General features: G+C 46.8%; 1 protein-coding gene across 1 annotated transcript in view; it reads left to right on the top strand.

Moving 5' to 3' along the window:
* Nucleotides 1-24524, top strand: part of DNAH1 (dynein axonemal heavy chain 1) — a 79948-nt gene that overhangs the window by 8672 nt on the left and 46752 nt on the right. The window contains exons 6-16 of the mRNA XM_077858655.1: nt 364-496; nt 3050-3211; nt 3780-4032; nt 17521-17678; nt 18855-19066; nt 19681-19979; nt 21377-21527; nt 22316-22509; nt 22601-22826; nt 23318-23437; nt 23787-23869. Of these exons, the coding sequence (XP_077714781.1) occupies nt 364-496; nt 3050-3211; nt 3780-4032; nt 17521-17678; nt 18855-19066; nt 19681-19979; nt 21377-21527; nt 22316-22509; nt 22601-22826; nt 23318-23437; nt 23787-23869 (1991 nt within the window). The remainder of the gene's footprint in view (nt 1-363; nt 497-3049; nt 3212-3779; nt 4033-17520; nt 17679-18854; nt 19067-19680; nt 19980-21376; nt 21528-22315; nt 22510-22600; nt 22827-23317; nt 23438-23786; nt 23870-24524) is intronic.

The following is a 24524-nucleotide window of genomic DNA, read 5'->3' as shown; positions in this document are numbered from 1 at the left end:
CCTTCATGTCTGGGTGTAGGTGAGGTGCTCAGGAAAATCCAAGGGCTACCTCTTCTCCTGGGTCTGAGCTGGATGACCCTTGGGTAGTAGGAGAGAACACCCACATCCTGCTTTGAGTACCCAGATAACCCTCTGCCTGCATCAGGATGGACTGGTTGGACGAGGATCCAGGGTTTCACAGGAGCCAGACTCCACAGACCCCTGTGAGCAGCAGAGGAGGCATCCAGCCCCCGGGTCCCTAGTCTGTAGTTCCTGCATCTGAAGAGGACCCTACTTAGGCACCCTCATCGTCTGGTACACCCAGCTCATTGGGCCCCTGTAGGGGTGAGCTGTTTCCTCCTGACCTCAGCCCATTTCTTCCAGGTGTTCGACAATGAGGAGTTTGATTGCCGGACTCCCAGTGAGTGGATCAACATGGGCTTGGAGCCGGGGTCTCAGGACAGGAAACCTGTCCCTGGAAAAGCCCTTCTGCCCACTGATGACATCCTGGGGCACGGTGAACAGGACTGGCATGGGTGGGGGGCAGGATCCTGGTCTGCACCATCCCTGCCTGGCAGCAGCCCAGGCCTGGACTCCTGGGCTGCCCTGGGGGCTGGTAGCCATGGGAGGTGAGGTTGCCCCCCAGTTGAGGTTTAGGCTAAGGGCAGGTCAAACAGAGGCAAGAAATAAAAGGACCAGGGATGACGTTGTGGAAGGGCCAGGGAAAGGACAGCTGGATGGTATTTAGAATTTTTAAAAAAATATTTGGTTTATTGGTGATTTTAAAAAGATACAATCCTGTTGGAAACATTCCCATGTGCATAAGGGGCATAATTCAAGCCCTTCCATCCTGCCACCCAGAAATCACCCTTGCTCCAGCTGTACCTGTGGTCTCTCAGCTCTCACTGCTGTGTGGACAGCACACACCCTCAAGCTCACACATCTGCTTGCAATCACACACTCACAAGGCATCCTCCCCCTAGTCCTCACATGCCATCACCTACACTCCCATGCCCATTTTCACCACACACACGCACACGCCTACTGTCACACATTCAGGGCCACTATCACACCCCCACACACGTACCCGGACTATTGCTGCACAGATGAGCTGTGGCTCAGCCTTGTCCGTGTCTGCCCCTCTCCTGGCCCCATGTCTGTCCTGGGGCTGTGTTTGCTACTGGAGGGAACAGGGCCAGGGTGAACTTCCTTGGCTGCCACTCTGGTCTGCATGGCTGGTCTTTGTGTAGGCATCTGAGGAAGATTTGGGTTAGGAGGTTGGAGGTGGCTGTTCCCCTGCGCAGGGCTGAGGGCTGCTCTACTCCCTGCCCCATGGGCATGGACAAACTGCTTTGGGATGGGCAGTGGGTCCCTAGTGGACTGTGCCCAAGACTGAGAGTCATGCTGGTTGATTTTAAGACTGCTTGGCCTCCAGGGGGCCCTACAACAAGTCCATTGAGCAGGCTGTAAGTTTATGTTTCGATTTAAAAACATGTTAATGCTGGAATCAATTCCTCTGAACTAGACAAGAAACCCAGAATGTTCCCTTTACTTTGGACTTAATTACAAAAATAATTTAACTCAATTGTTCCCAGATCTCCAGTTCCTGGTGATAAAACCAGAAGGTGTGCAGCTGCGTTAACCTTAAATGTACCAAGTACCAGCCTCCCCAAAGTGCTTCTGCTGGCACCTCTTCACATGGGCCCTGCCTTGGGGCAGTAGCACAGGTGGGGGGAGAGGCTGGCAGGAAGCATTTCTGCCAGAAACCCCTGGTGTTCTGCTGGGGGCTTTCAGTGACATCTTTTTCTCTAAGTTGAGCCAAGACAGGCCAGCATTTTCAAAAAAGAAGCTTATAGGAAGGGAAGGGAAGGGAAGGGAAGGGAAGGGAAGGGAAAAGCAAAACAGAAGTACAGCCAATGAGGTTTACCACAACAAGCTCCTTTACTCATCTTTCCAGCATCAATCAGCAGGTAGCATTTCCTTGAAATTCCAGCCATTTTTCCTCAACCCAGTCTGTAGCACCCATCAGTTTATTTTAAGGCATTCCCTCTAGGCACCGTGCCATGTGCATCTTCTTTCTACAGAAGTACATTGAAACCGACTAGGTACCAGTTTCCATTCTAAGTATGGGGACACAGCTGTGACCATGTGTCATGCCTGCCCTTGGGGAGCTGCTCCTAGTATAAGGAGGCTGACCAAAGCCAGGATAGGATGACTTTAGGTTCTGTGAGGGACACATTTAGGGTATCAAGTCAGAGAGTGCCTGGAACAAATGTGCTCTTTTAGGCAGAAATGCTCTCTCCAAGGAGAAGCCATTTGAGCAAGGAACAAAGCAGCAATAAGGTGACCTAAGCAAAGACTATTCCAGGCAGACAGTATAGCCCATACAAAGGCCCTGAGGCAGAATTAACCTCCAAAGTCATGGGAACATCCAGACATGCAATGTGGCTGGAGAGAAATGCAAATGCATAGGGCTGGTAGTGGAGGAGATGAGCTGGAGAATAGAGCAAAGGCTTTCAGCCCAGGAAACGTGTGGGAGGCTCATCTTGACCAAACAGGCCCTAAGGCCCACTTTGGGGTGGCTGCAAGGCAGTAATCTTCTACATTGCCCTGACCTGTCCTGATACAAGGGCCCTAGGGTCTCAACTGCCACAGGAAGGGGTTCACTCTGGCTTTGGTCACCTTGAAGAGGTCCAGTTCATACACGAGGGGCTTTACAACTGCCCCCTCCACAGGTCTCCATGTGCCAGGGGCTTTCCCACCTCCTGTCCCAGGCCTGCTGGCCTGTGTCTCTGTCTGCCCTCTTGTCTCTGTCTGGGGTCATGCGGAGCATGAGGACAGAGAAGCCTGGTCCTTCTGGGTCCTGTTCACCAGGGGTCGCTCAGAGGCCAGTTCAGCTGGGAAGAAAGCAGTGTTCCTGCTTTGCTGGAGTTAGAGGGGGTCTATCTTAGAGAGAGGGAGGCCAGACTGGTAGCCACTGAGACTTGTTCCCTAGCACCTGCTGCTCACACTCAGAGGCCCCTCTTGGCCCTATGGCATGGAGCACTAGTGGGTTCCCCTCCTGTTTCAGAGGACCCCAAAAGTCAGAAGCTGAAGTATGAATGGTGCAGTGTGGGTGTCCTGGACTATGACAAGGAGAAGAAGCTGTACCTGGTGCATAAGACAGAGCAGAGCGGCTTGGTGAGAGATGAGATGGGGAAGCCCATCCTGAATGGAGGCGTCACCGCTGAAGGTATGAGCTCTCTGCCCCACCCCCTGCACACCCCCACACAGGCCTGTGACTGAGGCCAATCCCTGCCCCACAGTACAGACAGCCACACCAGGCCTGAATTCTTCCTTGCTGTTTGTCCTGTGGCTGTCTGTCCCCTGACCAGTGAAAACCAGAGGGCTCATCACTCAGAGACCCCAGGAAGGGCAAATGGCCATTATTGGATATGCTCACTCTGAGCCACTGACAGGGTCACTTCCAACATGATGCAGAGAAGGCATCCAAGGCCCATCATTACCCCAGGTGTGGCAGTGAGGAGTGGTACCATGGATGCCACCCCTGTGGGGCTCTGTGCACAGCTCTTTACAGTTTACAAAGCACTTTTCACATCTACCCATGGCAAACTGCACAGTGTACAGGGCCAAGGAGTGTTGTTGTGCCCATTTGACAGATGTGACAGGGTGTCAGAGAGGGGAAACCACTCGCTTAGGGCCACCAAGCATCGGCAGCAGAGCCAGGCTGGAACCCAGTGTTCCAACCCTGAGAGTCTGACTGTGCTGTGTGTTCCCTTCTCCCTCCCACCCGGCCCCAGGAAGGCCCCCCCTCCTCACCTGCCAGTACTGGGTGCCTCGGATCCAGCTTCTCTTCTGCGCTGAGGACCCCCGTGTGTTCACGCAACGCGTGGTCCAAGCCAATGCCCTGCGCAAGAACACAGAGGCTCTGCTGCTGTACAATCTGTACGTGGACTGCATGCCCTCCGAGGGCCGCCAGCTCATCAGTGAGCAGAGCCTGAACAAGATCAAGCAGTGGGCCATGAGCACACCCCGGATGCGCAAAGGGTCCTCGTGAGTCCCCAGCAGACCTTTCCATCCCCGAATGTCACTTCCTCCAGGAGCCTAGGGGGCAGTGCTCCCTCAGCGCTCATCTGTAGGCCACTTTGCCCACTGCACTGTGGACTTCTTAGACTCCAAGCAGTGTCTTGTTTGTCTCCAGATCTCTCATGACCAATGTTGACTCATGGGTTGTTATTTTATAATCTGTTACTACTATTTTATATTTCGATGCCTAAATTGTCCCAGATTTGGCCAGAGGGAGCCTCTTCAAGCTGATTTCTGTGTCCTTCTAATGTGTTCCTATTGTTCTTTGAACACGTCTGTACTTTTGGGCATAGCAAGAAGTTCTGGGCTCATCTTGCACTTCCCCAGACCTAGCCTTGAAATCAGCTATGTCTCCAAGGAGCCCTGATTCCTTTCAGTGGGGAGTAGTATTTAGAAGCCAAGATCTGGGCATTAGATATGCTCATTGTTACTAGAAAATCATTGCTGTGAAGCTCTTAGACCAGTCAAATCTAGGGAATCTGCATGTTATGACATTTCATTATTATTATGTATAACCTTCACACACACCCATGTCTGTCTCTATCGATCTATCCATTAAAAAACATGGGTTCCTAATGATACCTTCAAACCCACCCCAACATCACATGGCTTCTTCTCACTTACACATATTTGTTACTTCTGTCTCCAGAAGAAAACCAACTCCCATTCATTGTTCATGGTGTATTTGTTTGCTCAGTCCTAAAATACACAGAAAGTCGTTCAAATGCTAATTCATACTCTTTAAAAAGAAAGACCTTACTAAGTAGACTTTGATACACATTCAGTTTTCTTTTTCTCTTTGCCCCGGGGGGAAACATCCTGGAAATCAACCCATACAAGTTCACTGAGATTTCCTTCCTTCTTTTTCATAGCCGCATAGCTGTCTAGTGTGTGAACGAACCACATGTACTGTGGTTTATTTGACTGCTCCCTACTATATAGGCATGTAGGTCATTTCCAGTATGTTGCAATCATAAACAGTGCTACCATGAATAACCTTGTGCATTTATATATTCCTAGTGATGGAGGGGTAGCTTTAAGGGTAGCTGAGAAATGGGATTGCTAGGTGAAAAGATAAGCACATATGTAGTTTGGTTTGCTGTTGCCAAATTCCCTCTGCTAGGGTTGTGCCCTAGGGTTTTGTATACTTACCAGCAGTGTGAGTGCCCGTTTCCCCACAGCTTTGCTGAGAGTGTGTTGTCATGCTATGTGATTTTTTTTGCCAGTCTGGAAGATAAGTATATGAGCAAGGTAAGTAAGTCCGAAGTGTTATAAGTGAGGCTGAGCAATTTTTTCCATCTTTTCACATGATTAAGGGCAAGTTTTATATATTTTTATGACTCACCTATTCATTGTCTTCTGCCCATTTTTCCCCCTCAGGCTTTTGAGCTTTTTTTCTCTCTCTGATTTTAAGTGTTCATTATATATTAGGGATATTGGTCCTTCCTTTGTGATTTATGCTATAAATATTTTCTCCTGGTTTATTAGTTGTAGTTTGACTTTGCTTATGGTAATTTTTGCAATATAACTCTTAAAATATTTATCTAAACAATGTTATTAATAATTTCTTCTATTACATCTGGGTTTTGAGTCATAGAGGGCCTTTCCTCATACTGAGGATTTTTTCCTGTACTTGCATGGTTTCATATCCTTGTTCCATCCTTATGTACAATGTATGGTATGGATCCAGTTACATCTTTTGTCAAATGACCAGCATTTATTAAATAGTTTATTAAATGCCATCAGCATTTATTAAAACCTCCATATTTTGCTCAGTGGTTCAAGATGCCACCTTTATCATACACTAATTTTCATGTGCATTCAGATCTTTGTTTGGATTTTCTGTTCTATTCCATTGTTCTGTTTGTCTATTTATGCACTTGCACTAGAGTTTAACTATAGATGTTTCACAGAATGTTTTCATGTCTTGTAGGGGCCAGCCCCCTTTGTAGCTCTTCCCTTTCAGTGTTTTTCTGGCTCTTCTTGCATGTTTGTTTGTTTTAATTAGTTATTTTTCAAGACTGTGGCAAGATATACATAACAGAAAATTTACTATTTTAACCATTTTTAAGTGTACAGCTCAGTGGAATTAAGTGCATTCAAAGTTGTGCAACGATCACTACTGTCCATCTATAGAACTTTGTGAAACTGTACTCATGAAACAGTAACTCCCCATTCTCATCCCCCCCTCCCCCGCCCCGAATCATACAGGCTTTGTCCTTTTGTGCCTGGCTTAATTCACAGAGCATAACATCTTCTAGGTTCTTGCATGTTGTAGCAGGTGTGGGGATTTCCTTCCATTTTTTTCCTTTTCATATTCCATTATATGCATATACCACATCTTGTTTATCCACTTATCTGTGGATGGACACTTAGGCTGCTGTGAACATGGGTGTACAAATCTCTCTTTGTGTCCCTGCTTTCTATTCTTTTGGGTGTATACCCAGAAGTGGAGTTGATAGGTCATATGGTAGTTCTGTTTGTTGTTGTCGTTTAGTTTTTATTTCATAAACTTACCTCTGCAATCTATCTGGACTTGAAGGGGGTAAGGAAAACATGGAACCCAAAGAATTGCAGTGAAAGCATAGGTTATAGGCTATTATCAACAGGTGGGAGAAGGAACCGTCTGGTAGTTAAGATAAAACACACATCAAATTTATTAGAGCTGTCCACAGTTGGCAATCGTGAGCTTCTTGCTGCTCTTGCCTTTTCTGGACCCAGAGCACTCCATGTTTTCCATGGTACCCATGCCCTCTTTCACCTTGCCAAAGACCACATGCTTGCCACCCAAACACTCAGTCTTGGTAGTATGGATGAAAAACCAGTAACATTTGTGTTGGATCCCGCATTAGCCACGGACAAGAAGCCAGGTCTCGTGCTTCAGGATGAAATTCTCATCATCAGATTTCTCCCTCTAGATGGACTCACCACCAGTGCCATTATGGTGTGTGAAGCTTCCACCCTGGTACATAAATCCTGGAATAAGTGTGTCAAATCAGGAACGTTTATAACCAAATCTTTTCTCTCTAGTCCTCAGTTTTTCACTATCTTTGGAACTTTGCAAATGATTTGAAGGATACATGGTCCAAGGGTTCAATATCTAAGAATATCATGGAGTTGACCTTGGCAGGGTGGCACAGGGCAGCTCCAGGTGGTGTCAGCGGCATCTGCAAAACCCTGTTTATAATTTTTGAGATGCCATTATTCAGCTGCCTTAGCAGCTGTTCTGTTTTATATTCCCATCGATGGGGCACCAGGGTTCTAATTTCTTCATGTCCTCACCAACGTTTCTTTGGGTTTTTTTCCCCCTTTACAATAATTATCCTAATGGATGTAAAGTGGTATTTCATTGTGGTGTTTATTTGCATTTCCCTAATGATTAGTAGTGATGTTGACATCTTTTCATGTGCTTATTGGCCATTAGTAGGTCCTTCTTTGGAGAAATGTCTATTAAAATTCTTTGCCTGTATTTGAATCCAATTGTTAGGTTTTTGTTGTTGAGCTTTATGAGTTGTCTATATATTCTGGTTATTAATCCTTCATCAGAATATGGTACTATCTCCCATCTCATGGTTTGCCTTTTTATTCTGTTGATAGTGTGTTTTATGTTACTAGAACACAAGGTTTTTCATTTTGATGAATTCTAATTTTTCTATTTTTTCTTTTGTTGCCTGCACGTTTAATGTCATAGCCATGATATGATTTCCAAATCCAATGTCATGAAGCTTTCCCCCATCTGTTCTATGAGTTTTATATTTTAGCTCTCACATTAGATCTTTGATCCATTTTTTTTAAAGATTTTATTTATTCATGAGAGAGAGAGAGAGAAAGAGAGAGAGAGGCAGAGACACAGGCAGAGGGAGAAGCAGGCTCCATGCAGGGAGCCTGACACCGGACTCGATCCCAGGCCTCCAGGATCTCGTCCTGGGCTGAAGGCAGGTGCCAAACCCCTGAGCCACCCAGGGATCCCCATCTTTGATCCATTTTGAGTTAATTTTTATATATGGGGCTAGGTAAGGGTCCAGTTTTATTCTTCTGCATGTGGAGATCCAGTTTTCCTAGCACAGTATGTTGAAAAGAATGTTCTTTCCCCCATTGAATGATCTTGGCACCCTTGTCGAAAATCATTTGACCTATATGTATTTGAGAGTTCATTTCTGGATTCTTTGTTCCCTTTCTTTGGTCTATGTATCTTTATGCCAGTACCACACTGTTTTGATTACTGCAGCTTTACAGTAAGTTTTGAAACCAGGAAGTGTGAGTCCTCCCACTTTGTTCTTTTTCAAGATTGTTTTGGTTAATTAGGTCCCTTGAGGTTCCATATGAATTTTAGGAAATTTTAGGATGGATTTTTCTATTTTTGCAAAAGATGTTGAGATTTTGTTGTTGTCATTGTTAGGGTTTTGATGGCAATTTGCATGCTTATTTTCCCATGAGCATTGTATCAACTCCTCTTGTTCTATTTTAAAAACATTTTGTATTTTGGGGGTACCTGGGTGGCTTGGTTGGTTGGGCATCTGACTTTTGATTTTGGCTTAGGTCATGATCTCAGGGTCATGGGATTGAGCCCCTACTCGGGCTCTGCCCTAAAACTGAGGCCTGCTTGGGATTCTTTCTCTCCTTCACCCTCTGCCCCTCCAACAGCTTGTGCTATCTGTCTCTTTAAAAAAAAAAAAAACTTTGGGGTGCCTGGGTGGCTCAGTAGTTGAATGTCTGTCTTTGGCTCAGGTCATAATCCTGAGGTCTTGGGACGGAGTTCCACATCAGGCTTTCTGTGGGGAGCCTGCCTTTCCCTCTGCTTTCTGTGGGGAGCCTGCCTCTCCCTCTTCCTCTCTCTGTGTCTCTCATGAATAAATAAATAAAATCTTTAAAAAATAAATAAATAGGGCAGCCCCGGTGGCACAGCGGTTTAGCGCCGCCTGCGGCCCGGGGTGTGATCCTGGAGACCCAGGATCGAGTCCCACATCGGGCTTCCTGCATGGAGCCTGCTTCTCCCTCTGCCTGTGTCTCTGCCTCTCTCTTCGCTCTCTCTGAATGAATAAATAAATAAATCTTTAAAAAAAATAAAAAATAAATAAATAAAATGAAAAAACCCACTTTGTATTTTTTTTTAAATTTTATTTATTTATGATAGAGAGAGAGAGAGAGGCAGAGACACAGGAGGAGGGAAAAGCAGGCTCCATGCAGGGAGCCCGACGCGGGACTCGATCCCGGGACTCCAGGATCGCGCCCTGGGCCAAAGGCAGGCGCTAAACTGCTGAGCCACCCAGGGATCCCCCCCCCCACTTTTATTTTTAATGAGATTGCCTTATATTTTTAAATTACCTTAGGTATAGCTGACATCTTTAGGATCTTAAACTGTTCTACCTAAGGACAAAGAATGTTTACTCATTTGTTCAAGACTACTTTTCTGTCTTTAAGGGATGCTTTATGATTTCCCAGAAGGTTTTGCATATTTATTAAGTATTTTATCTTCTTTGTTGCTATTATAAATGGATTTTCTCTAATATTGTGTCTACTGATTTGCATATGCTAATTTTATATCCTGTTATAAACAATCCTTACTGAATTGTTTGATGCGTTTTATCATTGATTCTCCAAGGCTTTCTAAGTACACATTACCTGTAAATAGAGATAATTTTACTTATTCTTTCCAATTCTTATTCCTCTAATCACTTTCTCTTTCCTAATTGCATTTTCTAATACTTCTAGTACAATATTGAATAGTAGTGGAGATAGTAGGGATCCTTACATTGTTTCTAATGTTAGTGGAAGTACCTCCCCTTTCTTAAGTTTTCCCCTTAAGAAAATGCTAGCTTTAGGACTTTATTTAATAACATATCCATTGAAACTTCTGTTTTCTTAAGCGTTTATTTGTCACAGGCTTTTAAAATACTTATGGAGATAATATGATTTGTCTCCTATATCATTAACATGGTGTATCATATTAACTGATTTCCTAATATTGAAACAACTTTGGATTTCTTTAATAAATCCCATGAACCTAGCTATGGCATATCTTTTTTTTTTTTTTAATGTGGTATTGGATTCTGTTGGTTAGTATGATTTCTAGAAATTTTGTATCAATATAAGCGATGTTGGTTCATAATGTTTTTTATACTGTCATTATCAGGTTTGAAGTAAGTTATATTTGCTTCATAAGAAGAATATTGACGTTTTTCCTTCATTTTCAGTACTCTGGAACAATTTGTGTTGTACTGAGGTTATCTGGTTATTCCTTTCTGAAACCATTTGGACATGGTGCTTTTTGGTAGGAGAGTTCCTCTATAACTTGTGTAAGAAGTTCTTCTATAATTCTCTATAAGAATTGGTCTATTTAAGCTTTGTATTTCCAATTTGGAGGTCAATTTTCGTATACTTTGTTTCTCTAAAAAATTATCCATGTTTTCTAGATTTTAAAATATATTTGCATAGACTTTTGCAAAGTGGTCTTTTATGATTTAAAACTTTTTTCTGTTTCAATGTTGACTTCCCTTGGTAACTTCTTATTTTATAGAGTTATGCTCTCTTCCCTTTTTTTTTTTCAAAGATTTTATTTATCCATTTGACAGGAAAGAGAGAGAACACACAAGCAGGGGGAACAGGAGAGGGAGAAGCAGGCTCCCCAATGAGCAGGGGTTGCTATGTGATCCTGGACTGACTGAGCCACCCAGGCATCCCCTCTTTTTTTGCTGTATTAACTTACTTAGTGGTTTGTTTGATGTGTTAATTTTTTAAAATGAGCACTTGGATTTATTAATTTGTTTTCTACATCTACCTCATTCATTCTGCTTTTTAAAAAATATTTTATTTATTTGAGAAGGAGAATATGAACTGAGGTGGGGGAGGTAGAGAGACAAGTAGACTCCCCACTGAGTGTGGAGCCTGACACAGGGATCAATCCAAGGACCTTAAAATTATGATCTCAGCTGAAGTCGGACACTTAACTGACTGAGTCACCCAGGCACCCCCATTTCTACTTTTTATTATTTCCTTTCTTGTGCCTTCTTTTGGCTTATGTTTTGTTATGTTTATAGTGTGTATATGTGTGTGTGTGCACAAGAGGAGTTTAGTTCACTTATTTATGTTCTTATTGATAAATGTGTTTAAGACTAATGAACTTTCTTCTGATACCTGCTTTAAAAATAGTCCACAGGGGCAGCCCAGGTGGCGCAGCGGTTTGGCGCTGCCTGCAGCCTGGGGTGTGATCCTGCAGACTTGGGATCAAGTCCCACATTGGGCTCCCTGCATGGAGCCTGCTTCTCCCTCTGCCTGTGTCTCTGACTCTCTCAGTGTGTCTATGAATAAATAAATAAAATCTTAAAAAAAAAAAAACTCCTAGTTTGTAAATAAATAAATAAATAAATAAATAAATAAATAAATAAAATAGTCCACAGATTCTGATATATAGTATTTTATTTTTTTAGTTCCAAAATTTGTATTTCCGATTTCATTAAATAATTGTTTAATGTCAGGTTTTTATAATTTTCCATATGAAAAGGACTTAGTAAAATTTGTTGTTATAAATTCTACTTGTATTGCATTGAGATCAGAGTATTATTTATAATATTACTACTCTACAGAACTTGGTGGTGTTTTCTCTGTGGACCTAATGTATAATCAATTTTTTGCTGAATGCTCCGTTTGCACATGAGAAGAGGTACATCCCTATAGTTAGGGTATCAGAGTTTATATATACATGTATTCCAGAAAAATCTATTTTATTGATTATGTTGTTTACATCTTCTATATGTCTTTTGTCCACAGAGGGTACTGTGTTATTTTATCATTATTAATTGCAGCTTTCAGAATTAAAATGTGTCCGCAATCAGGTCAAATGCTTTTTGACCAGAATTTTACTTTGTTTGATTATCAGAATTGTAACCTGACTTTTTGTTGTTTCCATTTTTCTGATACATTTTTTCTCATCCCTTTATTTTTAGCTTTTTTAAATTAGTTTGTTTTAGGTAGGTCTCATTATCAGCATATAATCAGGTCTTACTTTGTGAGTCAAATTAAAAATCTTTTTCTTGTAATAAGTGAGTTAAACCCATTCACATTTATCGTTAAACTGCTATGTTTGATCTCAGTTCTGTGTTTCCTTCTTTATGTGTTGTATTTTCTTTGTTCTTTCACTTTTTAATTTCTTTTTTTAAGATTTTATTTTTAAATAATCTCTGCACCCAACTTTGGACTCTAACTCATAACCTCAAGATCAAGAGTTGCATGCTCAACTAACTGAGCCTTCCAGGTGCCCCTCACTTTTTAAATTTCTTTTGGTATTTGGGAAGATTTATACCTTATTTTAGTGGTTTCTTTTGTAGTTAAGCCTTTTATAGTGCCCCATGTCCCCTGCTTTCTTATTCAACTGGTTAATATCTGCTTTGTCTGTTTGTAATGGTATCCTTTGACTCCCTTCTATTTCCTTTGTAACAATCTTGACTTTATTCTACTTCCCTCATTCCTTTCTCCTCCTATTTAAAAAAATATATTTATTTATTTATTTTAGAGAGATTGCATGAGCAGGGGAGGGGTAGAGGGACCGGAAGAGGAGAGAAGCAGCCTCCCCATTGAGTGCAGAACCTGTTAGGGGCTCTATCCCAGGACCCTGAGATCATGACCTGAGCAGAAACCAAGAGTCAGAGGCTCAACTGGCTAAGCCACCCAGGCGCCCCTCTCCTTCCGTTTTTAGTTGCTTTTTTCCTCCTTACTATTTTAACATAATATTCTTCCACTTTCATCTCTATCTTTGCTTTGTTTCTATTTTTAAAAATAAATTTTAGTGATTGACTGACTGTATGCTCTATGCCCAACATGGTGCTCAAACTCACAACCCCAAGATCAAGAGTTATACACTCCACTGACTGAACTAACCAGGCACCCCATCTTTTTTTAGTCTTAAATATACAATTAAGTTGATTAAGTATATCAGACTTTTTTTCCCAAAGTTCTTCCTATCATCTTGCAGGGGACAAAAGAACAGTCCTCTTTCTTTATACCCTTCTAGGTTCTTGGCTGGGGCTCTGTAACACAGATTAGCAAGAGAACAGTTTACAAATTTATGTTTCCTTCCTTCCCTTCATAAGGAAATGAAGACCTGAACAGGTTAAACCTATGCTAGGTTTGATGAAGAGTGGAAGGCTGTGGAAATTGTGGCAAGACAAAAAGATATGAGCTAAGAGTGGTAAACTGAGGAAAACTTAACGAGACCTCTCATTAGGATTCCTCTTGGTGTCATTCCATCTTGGAGCTAAGGATGCCCTTTCCTCTGGTTATAAGGAGGTCACTTTTCACATGAGGATCTTACGACTTGCTTCAGGAGAAGGCTGTTTGTCAAATTACTTCAGCTTAAAATATTCAATAGGCCAGGGTGCCAGGGTCTAGTGTATCCTAGACCCCATTAATATCTTGGTTGTATGAAGTTCCTCTTCTAGTAGATTCCTCATAAAGGGCTCAAGGATATAGTTTGGAGTTCTTGCATGTTTAAAAGCTGATGGACAACTTGATTCAATATAAAATTCTTGTTTCATGCTGTCATTGCTTGGGTTTTTGGATTTATTTACTCATTCATTCATTCATTCATTTATTGGTTCTTTTTAAATGTTGCTCTTTTGTTGCCTTGCTTTGAATGTTGATTTTGAGAGGTCTGATGCCAGTCTAACTCCCCTTTCTTTGTAAGTTGTCTGATTTTTGGCTTGGAGGCCTCAGGGGTTTGTTGTTTTTTTTTAATCTTTGAAGTCTAATAATTTTACTAGAGTATATCTCAGAGTTGATCATTCTGGGTCAGTTTTCCTAAGTACAAAACAGGCCTTTTAAATACACAGGTTCAGACATTCTTTATTTCTGGAAATTTCTCTTGGATTTTAGTTTTATTTATTTATTTTTATTTTTTATTTTTATTTTTTAATTTTTTTAATTTTATTTATGATAGTCACAGTGAGAGAGAGAGAGATAGATACAGGGAGAGACACAGGCAGAGGGAGAAGCAGGCTCCATGCACCAGGAGCCCGACGTGGGACTCGATCCCGGGTCTCTAGGATCGCGCCCTGGGCCAAAGGCAGGCGCCAAACCGCTGTGCCACCCAGGGATCCGGATTTTAGTTTTAAATATTAGTTCTGTTCCATTATCCTATTTTTCTTTATCAGATTACCTCATCTCTATTTATCTATCCATCTATCATCTATATCATCTATCATCTATCTTGCTTCTTTACCTATTTCTAATTTAACCATTTTCTATCTCTTTTTAGTTCTTTTTTCCCCCTCATTTTCATTTTCTTGGTTATATTCTGGTCTTCAGTGTATGTCATTATATTTTTTATTTGACTCTATTCTTACTTAGGCACCTCCTAATTTCCTAATTTTCCCTTCCCTCCAGAGATAATTTTGTTTCTTCCATTTTTTCCCCTCTGAATTCAGTGAAATAGCTTTCTATTTCTTCCTGCTCTTTGCCCATTTCTGTTTTAGTTGTGAAATTCTGATTCAAGGTGTTTTTCATATGAACAACCACTTGTTTGAAGATATTTAGTTCAGTTTGAAGTGCTGAGGTAGTTTTCTGCTTTGTCTTTGTTTTTTTTCTTTGAGGGATGGACAAGAATTTTCATCAGTAAGGTGGGTGCTCTTTCAGTAGCATTATGTTAGGGGCATCTACTTTCACCTATTGCATTCTTGGATTTGGGATGATTTACAAGATTCCTAGTTCACGGGCGCCCTCTTCTGTTAGAATAGCAAACCAGGTTTTTTTTTTTTCTTTTTCAATATGGATGGCTGTGTGTGTGTTGGGGTTGTCCTTCCCATTGTTTTCGCTTATTTTTCAGGACTCTGAATTTTTCACTTTTGCTTCCTTTTCCATCACCCTTTAATCTCCAAAGTCCTCCTTTTCTTTTACCTTCCCCCTCATATTTCATAATACCTTTCAAAGAATGCTACGTTGAATGAATGCATGCAAGTTCCTTCCTTGCCTTAAGTGCTCTGATTCTCCAGGACTCACAGTCAGTGTTTTTGCAGTTAGAGTGGACTCTCTCTCTTTCTGGCAAAACTGTAGACCACGCTTGAGCTACCATGGCTCCCCTCTTCTGCATGCACAGTTTTCCTCAGACTCCTCTCCTTCTCCATGCAGGCTGGCAGCAGGAGGGGGAGCTGTAGCTTATTGGGAACTGATGATTATTTTTCTACTTAAAGATAATGTGGGAGATCCCTGGGTGGCTCAGTAGTTTAGCACCTGCCTTCAACCCCGGGGTGTGACCCTGGGGTCTTGAGGTCAAGTCCCGCATTGGGCTCTCTGCATGGAGCCTGCTTCTCCCTTTGCCTATATCTCTCCCTCTCTCTCTCCCACTGTCTCTTATGAATAAATAAATAAAATCTTAAAAAAAAAAAAAAAGATAATGTTGGGTAACCCTGGTGGCTCAGCAGTTTAGTGCTGCCTTCAGCCCAGGGCATGATCCTAGAGACCCAGGATCGAGTCCCATGTCAGGCTTCCTGCATGGAGCCTGTTTCTCCCTCTGCCTGTGTCTGTGCCTCTCTCTCTCTCTCTCATGAATAAATAAATAAATTCTTTTAAAAAACTAAAAAAAAAGATAACATGAAGTTTGGGCATTTTATTTATTTTGGGTATACTAACAGCATGGGTTTTGGTAGTGTTATTTGTCCCAGCTTTTCTTTTTTTCTCTTTCCTCTGTCTTTTGAGAGCGTGTGGAAAGATCCACATTGATGTAGCCACCATTACCTTGGTTGTCCAGAATTCCATTTCTTGAGTTTTATATCATTGAGAATATTTTTGGCTCTTTTTTTTAAAATTTTTATTTATTTATGATAGTCACACACAGAGAGAGAGAGAGAGGCAGAGACATAGGCAGAGGGAGAAGCAGGCTCCATGCACCGGGAGCCCAACATGGGATTCGATCCCGGATCGTGCCCTGGGCCAAAGGCAGGCGCCACTCAGGGGTCCCTATTTTTGGCTCTTTATAACAAATATGATGGACTCAGATTGGCTTAGATGACAGGGAAAATGCACTGCTTTACCTATAACTGGAAATTGGATGCAAAATGTGCCAGGCTCAGTGCATCAGGGCTCTGTCTCCAGTGTGTGCTGGCTTCATCTCCAGGTGAATGGCAGCAACAGTTTTAGAAGCACAAAGCCCAGAGTCTAGTGAGCTCTGCCGTAGATTGGATTCTCTTGAAGCCAAGCCTGTTTGGGGGATTCTTGTATAATTGATTTATTGATTAAGTCCATCTCTAAGGGAGTGAAGGTGGCAAGATATAATGGAGGAAGCAGCTGAGCAGAGATGTGGTTTTAGGAGAAGTACAGCCTCTGATCTCACAGGGAACACTGGAGCATGAGCTAACCCCCCTCAGAATTTGTCCTGAAGAAGATTGGACAAGGGGGCTTGATTTTATAGCTCTGTATCAGTTGTTGATTATAACTGGATCATGTTCCCACTCTTAAGCCAATTAGTAGTCAGGTCAAACTCCACCACGACCTGCTTAGACAGACAGGTGAGATGACCTCAAAGCTGAGAAATGTCAACTTCTCCTAAGTGAAGTGAGAAAGGAGAGAGTCCTAGAATGACAGTAAGGTATAATTAGGAGGAAGTGGATGTCAGGCAGGCAAGCAGCTGTGTGGCAAGTCTCCCTCTTGTGACAGGCACAGGGTGCAGCAGTGAAGAGAAGAGGGTTCTGTCTGGGGGAACAACAGTGAATGAAGGAAAAAATTCCCTCAAGGGGTCTGGATTGTTGAGACAGAGAAAGAACTTGGGGGCACAAATGAGGCTGCCCTCATCCAGGATGGCAAAGCATGTCTGGGATAGAAACCGCATGGGAGGAGTCTGGGTGGGTGGGGCTGAAATAGTGGCTGGATCAACCAGACTGTGGCCACCAGAGGGGCGGTGGATGCAAAGAGCTCAGAGTACCTCCAGGAACCCAGAGGGGCTGCCTGGCTGGAGCTGGGGTAGCGGTGAGGGGTGCCATGTGTGGGAAGGGGTAGGGGACAAGAAAGTGACCAGAGAGGAGAACAGGGAGGGGCCAGGGCCAGCCAGAGGACCTCTTGGTCCTCTAGGGTCCAAGAAGAGGTTTGGCTTTATCCTAGGATGTGGGGGTCTAGGATGGACTTTTAGCAAGAGAAGGATGTACTCAGATTTGAGTTTTGTGAGGAGCAGATTGGAATGGGCAGGAGTGGAAGTGAGGGGACCAGGCTGGGAGGTGCCTTGTTGGGATGACACTGAGAATTGAGAAGCAAAATAGGCAGTCTTGGACTGGCATGATGGCAGGAGGGGGATGTGACACAAAAGAGGCAAGGGACAAGGATGATGGAGGTTAGTGGCTGGGGGCTGGGTAGGAGGTGTGCCCATGAATCAGGAGAGGAAGCCCCAAACACATGCCCAGAGGTCGATCCCAGAGCATGGGTGTGATGCGGTGTGTGGAGCCCCCTGACTCCCCTGTCCCCCTTTCCCATTGGCAGGGTTCTGGAGCACCTCAACAGTCTCTCCAAAGAGGTAAACCTGGACTATGAGCGCAGTATGAACAAAATCAACTTTGACCAGATTGTGTCCTCCAAGCCTGACACGTTCTCCTACGTGACCCTGCCTAAGAAGGAGGAGGAGAAGGTGTCCAGGCAAGGTGAGGGAAGCTGGACAAAGGGGAGCCGATGGCCACCCACCCAGCCAGAGCCCACCCAGCCAGAGCTTTCATGGGTCCCAGCCCACCCACCCAGCCAGAGCTTTCATGGGTCCATGAAAGCTCTTTTAAAAACCAGTAGTCTTGGGGTACCTGAGTAGTACCGCTGGTTAAGCATCTGACTCTTTTTTTTTTTTTTTTATGATAGTCACAGAGAGAGAGAGAGAGAGAGAGAGAGAGAGGCAGAGACACAGGCAGAGGGAGAAGCAGGCTCCATGCACCGGGAGCCCGATGTGGGATTCGATCCCGGGTCTCCAGGATCACACCCTAGGCCAAAGGCAGGCGCCAAACCGCTGCGCCACCCAGGGATCCCTAGCATCTGACTCTTGATCTCAGCTCAGGTCATAATCCCAGGGTGGTGAGATCCAGCCCCACATTCAGGTCTGTGCTGGGCATGGAGCCTGCTTAAAATTCTCTTTCTCCCTCTCCCCCCTCTCCATACCCCTCTCTCATAAACAAACACACCCCAGTAGTCTTGAGTAGCACAGAAGGAAGCAGGTAATGTGTATATTAGGATAGCAACTGTTCAGAAGTGGGTGGAAGGGCTCTGATGGTCTGAGGGACATGTAGCCCACCTTACCTCCAGCAGCAGGAGCAGGTGGTTTTGCTGCAGCCCCTTCTGACCTGTGACAGACTGAGTCTCAGAGTAGGACACCAGTTCCCACAAGTTCTTGCTCTGACTTCCCTGATGCCTATGAATTTCGTTTCCTGGATCCAGCTGCCACGTGTGGGAAGTGTCTAGGAAGTTGGAGTGGGGCGTGGACAGCGGGCGCTCTGAGGTCCTGATGCGCACATCTCCCTTGCTTGGTGCTGGGTTATGTGCAGAGTGGGCAGGAGTGAAGGGGGCAAGGGTCTGTGGTTCTCATCCACTTCAAATGGGTCAGTGACCCAGAGGGGCCTGGAGGGGATCCATTTACTCACCCCAGAGTGGGCAGCTCACTGAGAAGCTGCAGGACCACTCTGGCAGGCCGTGGGAAGAGAGAGGTTCTGAGGATGTGGGTGTCTCTTTAGGATACAAGATGGGACTTGTATCCCTCCATCACCACCCTGCAGATCCATCCTAACCCCTGGTGTGTCCCAGGCCAATCTGACACTGGCCCTCCACCCCCACCCCTGCAGGGCTGGTGAGCGTCCCCAAGTACCCCTTCCAGGAGCAGAAGGAGGACTTCACCTTTGTGTCCCTGCTTACACGGCCAGAAGTCATCACGGCCCTCAGCAAGGTGCGCGCTGAGTGCAACAAGGTGACTGCCATGTCCCTGTTCCACTCAAACCTCTCCAAGTACAGCCGCCTGGAAGAGTTCGAGCAGATTCAGTCCCAGACCTTCTCACAGGTGTGTGGACATCTGGGGCTTGAAGGGCCCCACGCAGGCTGGAGCCTTGGAGCTGACTGGCCAATGTTGAGGCCAGGAGCCTCTGTTCTCCTTAAAACCTAGACCTTGTGGGAGGCTGAGGGTACCCAGGGTGATGGCTCATCTCAGAGAGGAGAGGAGACCTAGGGCAGGCTCCCTTTCCAGTCACTTGCCATCCAACCCCGGTGGCCTCTGAAGCAGACCCCCTGTGTGCGATAGAGAGCAGGAACTGCACATACCCACTAAGGATTGGGGTGTGAAGGAAGGGTGCAACCTTGTGGGGGACCATCACCAGGTGACCCTGCTCCATTCTGTCTCTCTGTCTCTCCCTTAGCTGGAGAGAAAGTCCTGCTTCTGCTGCTCCCAACCCTCCTTCCCCCAGAGGAGCCCTGGTCTCCAGGGTTACAGGAGGGTATTGGTTGGTAGGGCTGGGCAGTAAGTTGGGGTGGGGGGAGATCCTTCCCTGGTCATCTGGATCCTGAGGCTGCCCCGACACCCTGGTGCCTACAGTCCCCGAGTGTGATGCCTGTGGGGAGCCTGTGTGGAGCAGGTTCCTGGGGGAGGGCGATGCCTGATGCTACCTGTGGCTACTCTAGGTACAGATGTTCCTAAAGGACAGCTGGATCAGCACTCTCAAGGTGGCCATGCGGAGCAGCCTGCGTGACATGAGCAAGGGCTGGTACAACCTCTATGAGACCAACTGGGAGGTGTACCTCATGTCAAAGCTGCGCAAGCTGATGGAGTTGCTCAAGTACATGCTGCAGGACACACTGCGATTCCTGGTGCAGGACTCGCTGGCCAGCTTCTCGCAGTTCATCAGTGACGCTTGCTGCAATGTACTGGACTGCCCTGATGACATGGTCTGGGTCGAGGACTTGATAAACAGCCCCTACAGGTGGGGGCTGGCTGAGTGCAGGTGCCGGGTGACACCACCATTACTCCTTGCTATGCCCCAGTAGCTGGGCCGGCACAGAGTGGAGGGAGCAGGACAGCCAGGACCAGGGTGCCCAGCACTGCCAGGTCCCAGATGGCCCTGGTGGCAGGGAATGTCCCACCAGCTCAGGCTTGCACATCTCTGGGTGGGGCAGGGGACTCTTCTGGGGGGGCAGGCAGGGTCATCTGAGTCAAGATGTGAGACTGAGACTGAGCCTGAGGGGGAAGTGGCTGAGGAGATGTGAAGGAGGGGCACCGGGTGGAGAGACCAGTATGTGCAGAGGCTAGGAGGGGAGAAAGACCTTGGGGGCAATCAGGGCAGGAAAGGCTGGCAGCTATGGCTGGAGTGCAGAGGGCTGGGCAAGATGTGGGAGGGGTTGCAGGGACCGGCCAGATTGCAGAGCCTCCTGGGGTCACCGTCAGGGGCTGGGTTTATTCTAAGTGTGGTCAGCAGCCATCGGAGGGGAGTTCTCATCTGACTCAAAAATGCTCAAGACTCCTGCCATTGTCTAGGCAAGGGATGATGTGACTGGGACTTGGGAGGAGTGGGGCAGGTTTGGGGCCATGCCTGGGTGGCAGTGCTATGGACCTGGCTGTGGGAAGATGTTCAGTGTGGGGCAGGGGGAAGACGAGCTGACTCCCGTGGTCCGTCGCTAGCACCGAGCCCTGAGGGATGCTGGCGGGAGTCAGGGGACACAGAATGTTTGAGATGCCCATTAAAGGTCCAGATGGGGGCAGCGGTTTAGCGCCGCCGTTGGCCCAGGGTGTGATCCTGGAGACCAGGGATTGAGTCCCATGTCGGGTTCCCAGCATGGAGCCTGCTTCTCCTCCCTCTTCCTGTGTCTCTGCCTCTCTCTCTCTCTCTCTCTCTCTCTCTCTCTCTGTCTCTCATGAGTAAATAAATAAAAATCTTAAAAAAAAAAAAAAAGATAAAGGTCCAGATGGGTGGTGGATGGCAATCCAGAGTGCAGCAGGGAGGCCAGGCATCTAAGGGATCTAAGCCAGAGGGTTGTTGGCTTGTAGTAGGTATCTGAAGCCAAGGATGGTGACCTCCCAGGGAGAGCGTAGGTGTTGCAAATGCCCAGGGTCTGGCTAACCTGTCCTGATGACCTCAGGACTGCATGGGGGTCCTCCCTTTCCCTACTCCCCGTGGACCCCTGGGCAAGTGGCAGAAATGGAGTAATCTTTGGCTGGTCTGCATTTTTCTGGTAACTTAGAAGTTTCTGGAAGGAGGGAGGAGGCAATTCTCACAGAAACTCAAGAGCCATGGTGCTGGCAGGAAGGGCAGAGGGCTGGATCTGCTGCACACAGGGCCTCCTCAGGCCCCTGCTCATGGTCAGCCCAACTGTTACTCCACAGGCCCCGGAAGAACCCCCTGTTTATCGTGGACCTGGTGCTGGATGGCTCGGGAGTGCACTACAGCACACCACTAGAGCATTTCGAGACATCTCTGCTCAACCTCTTTGACAAGGGCATCTTGGCCACGCATGCGGTGCCCCAGCTGGAGAAGGTATGACCGAGGTTTGAGGCCCAGGGCACCTACTGGCCTGGCTGCTAGTGGCTACCCGAGCCACAGACTCACTGTATTAGAGCAGTTCAACTTTATTTCGGGGCTCCCAGCAGTGTGCTCAGACCTTCAATTCTAGAATAGCTCACTTAATCCTCACCAGAAGCTGCCCTGGGAACCATTAGCATCCCCATTTTGTCATGAGAGTTGAGAAATCTAGCATAAGGGCACAAAGTGACAGTGTGTCAGACCTGCAACTCTACCCGCAGCTCATTCACCCACCACTGCCACAGCTGTTCTGGGCCAGATTCCACTCTCTTGAACCCACCCAGCTCCTGGCCCCTCTCTTCAGCTAAGATGTGGACTCAGACTGACCTCCACACTCAGGACCCCTTGTCAGAAGTCCCCACTCGTCACCATGTCTGTGTACATCTCACTCCTCCTGGCCCAAGATCTTCTGGAGCTCCACGCCCCTCTTGTCTCCCTTGCTGGTTAGCCAGAGCCCCCAGTGACCTGATGGCTTTGCCTGCTCCTTTCCTGGACACTGGACTGAGTCAGGCCCAACAGAGGAAGACGCTGCCCCTTCTTAGCTCATGGGGCTTGGAGCCCTATATTAATTAGTCCACAGCATTTCTCAGAGATGCCACACCAAGCCCTCTCTCTGACCCCCACCATGCTGTCTGTGATTGGCCACAGTGCTGCCCACTCTGGCTTCAGATCCCATCTCCAACCCCTCTGCCTGCCTGCCCCATGGCTCATCCAGCTTTCTGCCCCTGCCTTTGGCTCTGCAGCTGGTGATGGAGGACATCTTTATCAGCGGCGACCCCCTGCTGGAGTCTGTGGGGCTCCACGAACCACTGGTGGAAGAACTGCGGGCCATCATCACCAACGCTGTGCGCAAGGCCATGATCCCACTGCAGGCTTATGCCAGGGAATACCAAAAGTATTTGGAGCTGAATAACAATGATATCGCCACCTTCCTCAAGTGCGTGCATACATCTGAGGGTATCTGTGTGTCGGTGTGACTCCCAGTCACTTACCACCTTCTGCCCTTCGTGTACGCCCACTGTCCACAGGGCCTACCAGATGCATTGCCCATCTGCTGAGGAAGTTCGGGAGGTGGTGCTCACCCACCTACGGGAAAAAGAGATCCTGGACAGCTCACTGCCCAGCAGTGTCATCATTGGGCCCTTTTACATCAACATTGACAATGTCAAGCAGAGCCTGTCCAAGAAATGCAAAGCCCTGGCCACTTCCATGCTGGACATCCTGGCCAAGAACCTTCACAAGGAAGTGGACGATGTAAGTGCCCAGCCACCTGGCCCCAATGGGTGTTTTGACTGCGACAGCACATTCACTCTCACATTCATGATGAGCTTCCATGAATAAGGTGTCCCTAGGCAGGTGAGGAGTGTCTGCAGATGCCCAGGCCAATGGAAGGATCTGGAAGTCACCCTGCCTTGACCCGCAGTCTGCCTGCGAGTTGCTGTCCCATATGGAAGGTCCCAGGAAATGGGGACTGCTACCTCTTTTCCTAGACTTGGGAAGACCTGGGAACCTCTCCAAAAGATGGGCCATTCCATGGAGCTGAGGGTGTGCAAGTGGCCTCAGAAGTCCCATGCGTATGTTGGCTGGGCACAGGAGTCTAGGGAGGCTTCAGCTCCCCAGCGAGTTAGCTGCAGGATATGGAGGAGTGGGAGCAGTTCCCTGTCAGGAGACACTGGGATCCAAGTAGGAGTAGCAGCCCCAGGAAAGGCCATCATGCCTATTGCCCTCTCTCTGCCTACCGCCAGATCTGTGAGGAGTTTCGCAGCATCAGCCGCAAGATCTATGAGAAACCCAACAGCATTGAGGAGCTGGCTGAGCTTCGCGAGTGGATGAAGGGCATCCCCGAGAAGCTGGTGGGGCTAGAGGTGAGGTGGGCATAAGGGGGGCTGGGAGCTGGGAGACGAGGAGCCTGAGGCCGGAGGTGAGGTAGACATAGAGGATAGGGGTTTGGGAGGTTCTGCGGTAGGGTGCATGGTGGAGGTACGAAGTCATGCTATCTGGGAGGCCAGGAGGGTGGAATGTATGGGATAGGGGCTGGGAGTGGGAGGTGTGGTGGCCATGGCCTTTGGAGCCCTGAGCCGCATGCTGACCATGCACCCTGCACCTCCTCCTCAGCCCCCATCCTCCCCTCTCTGGAAGACAGCAGCCTTTCCTTAGTGCTCGACCACTTTGGGGTCCCGCACATGCAATTCTCATTACCACCTATCCGTGCAGGAGCGGATTGTGAAGGTCATGAATGACTACAAGGTCATGGATGAATTCCTTTACAATCTCAGTACAGAGGACTTCAATGACAAGTGAGTGGGAACTTAGTCCCCATCCCAGAGGATGAGAAAAGAGGTGCTAAGACACATGGCTCTCAAATATCCCTGTAGCCACAGGCTGTGTGGTCACACCAGAAACGCCAGCCATGATGTCTGAGACCATGGCTCCACATGAGCCAGGGCCAGGTGGCCAATAGTGCAGCAGGAAATCATTTGACCCTCTTGGCCCAGGGACCCTGCTGCCCATTCACCCTGTCTCCATTCTCTATATTATTGTCAGCCTGACCCACACGTGTTCACACAGGTCTGGGATCCCCTTGATTGTGGGAGGCCTTTTGGGATCCTTGGGAGTGCTGAGACATGGCAAAGCCAGTCTGGTGGTCAGTCCTTAGGGAGAAGCATTTGTCCCTACTCAGCTCAAGAGCCTTATGGGAAATAGCCTTAGGTTGGGATGGCCTTACCAAGAACCTTACCCAGGTTGGTTCTCTGGCCTTACCCAGAACCCCTTGCCCTCCCTGTCTCACAGACTGGAGGTGCCTTCAGGATGTCAGGGCCTGGAAGAAGTTGGCACTGTTTCCTGGAGCTCTGCCAAGAGCCCCAAGGCACCCACTTTACAGGGCAGCCTGGTACTCAGTGTGGCCCTCCCCCAGGGTCAGCAGTCCTAGGCCAGATGCAGGCAGAAGCCCTG

Source organism: Canis aureus, chromosome 19 (genome assembly GCF_053574225.1).
Source record: "Canis aureus isolate CA01 chromosome 19, VMU_Caureus_v.1.0, whole genome shotgun sequence".
Classification (NCBI taxonomy): domain Eukaryota; kingdom Metazoa; phylum Chordata; class Mammalia; order Carnivora; family Canidae; genus Canis; species Canis aureus.
This window is presented reverse-complemented; position numbering and strand designations above follow the sequence as displayed.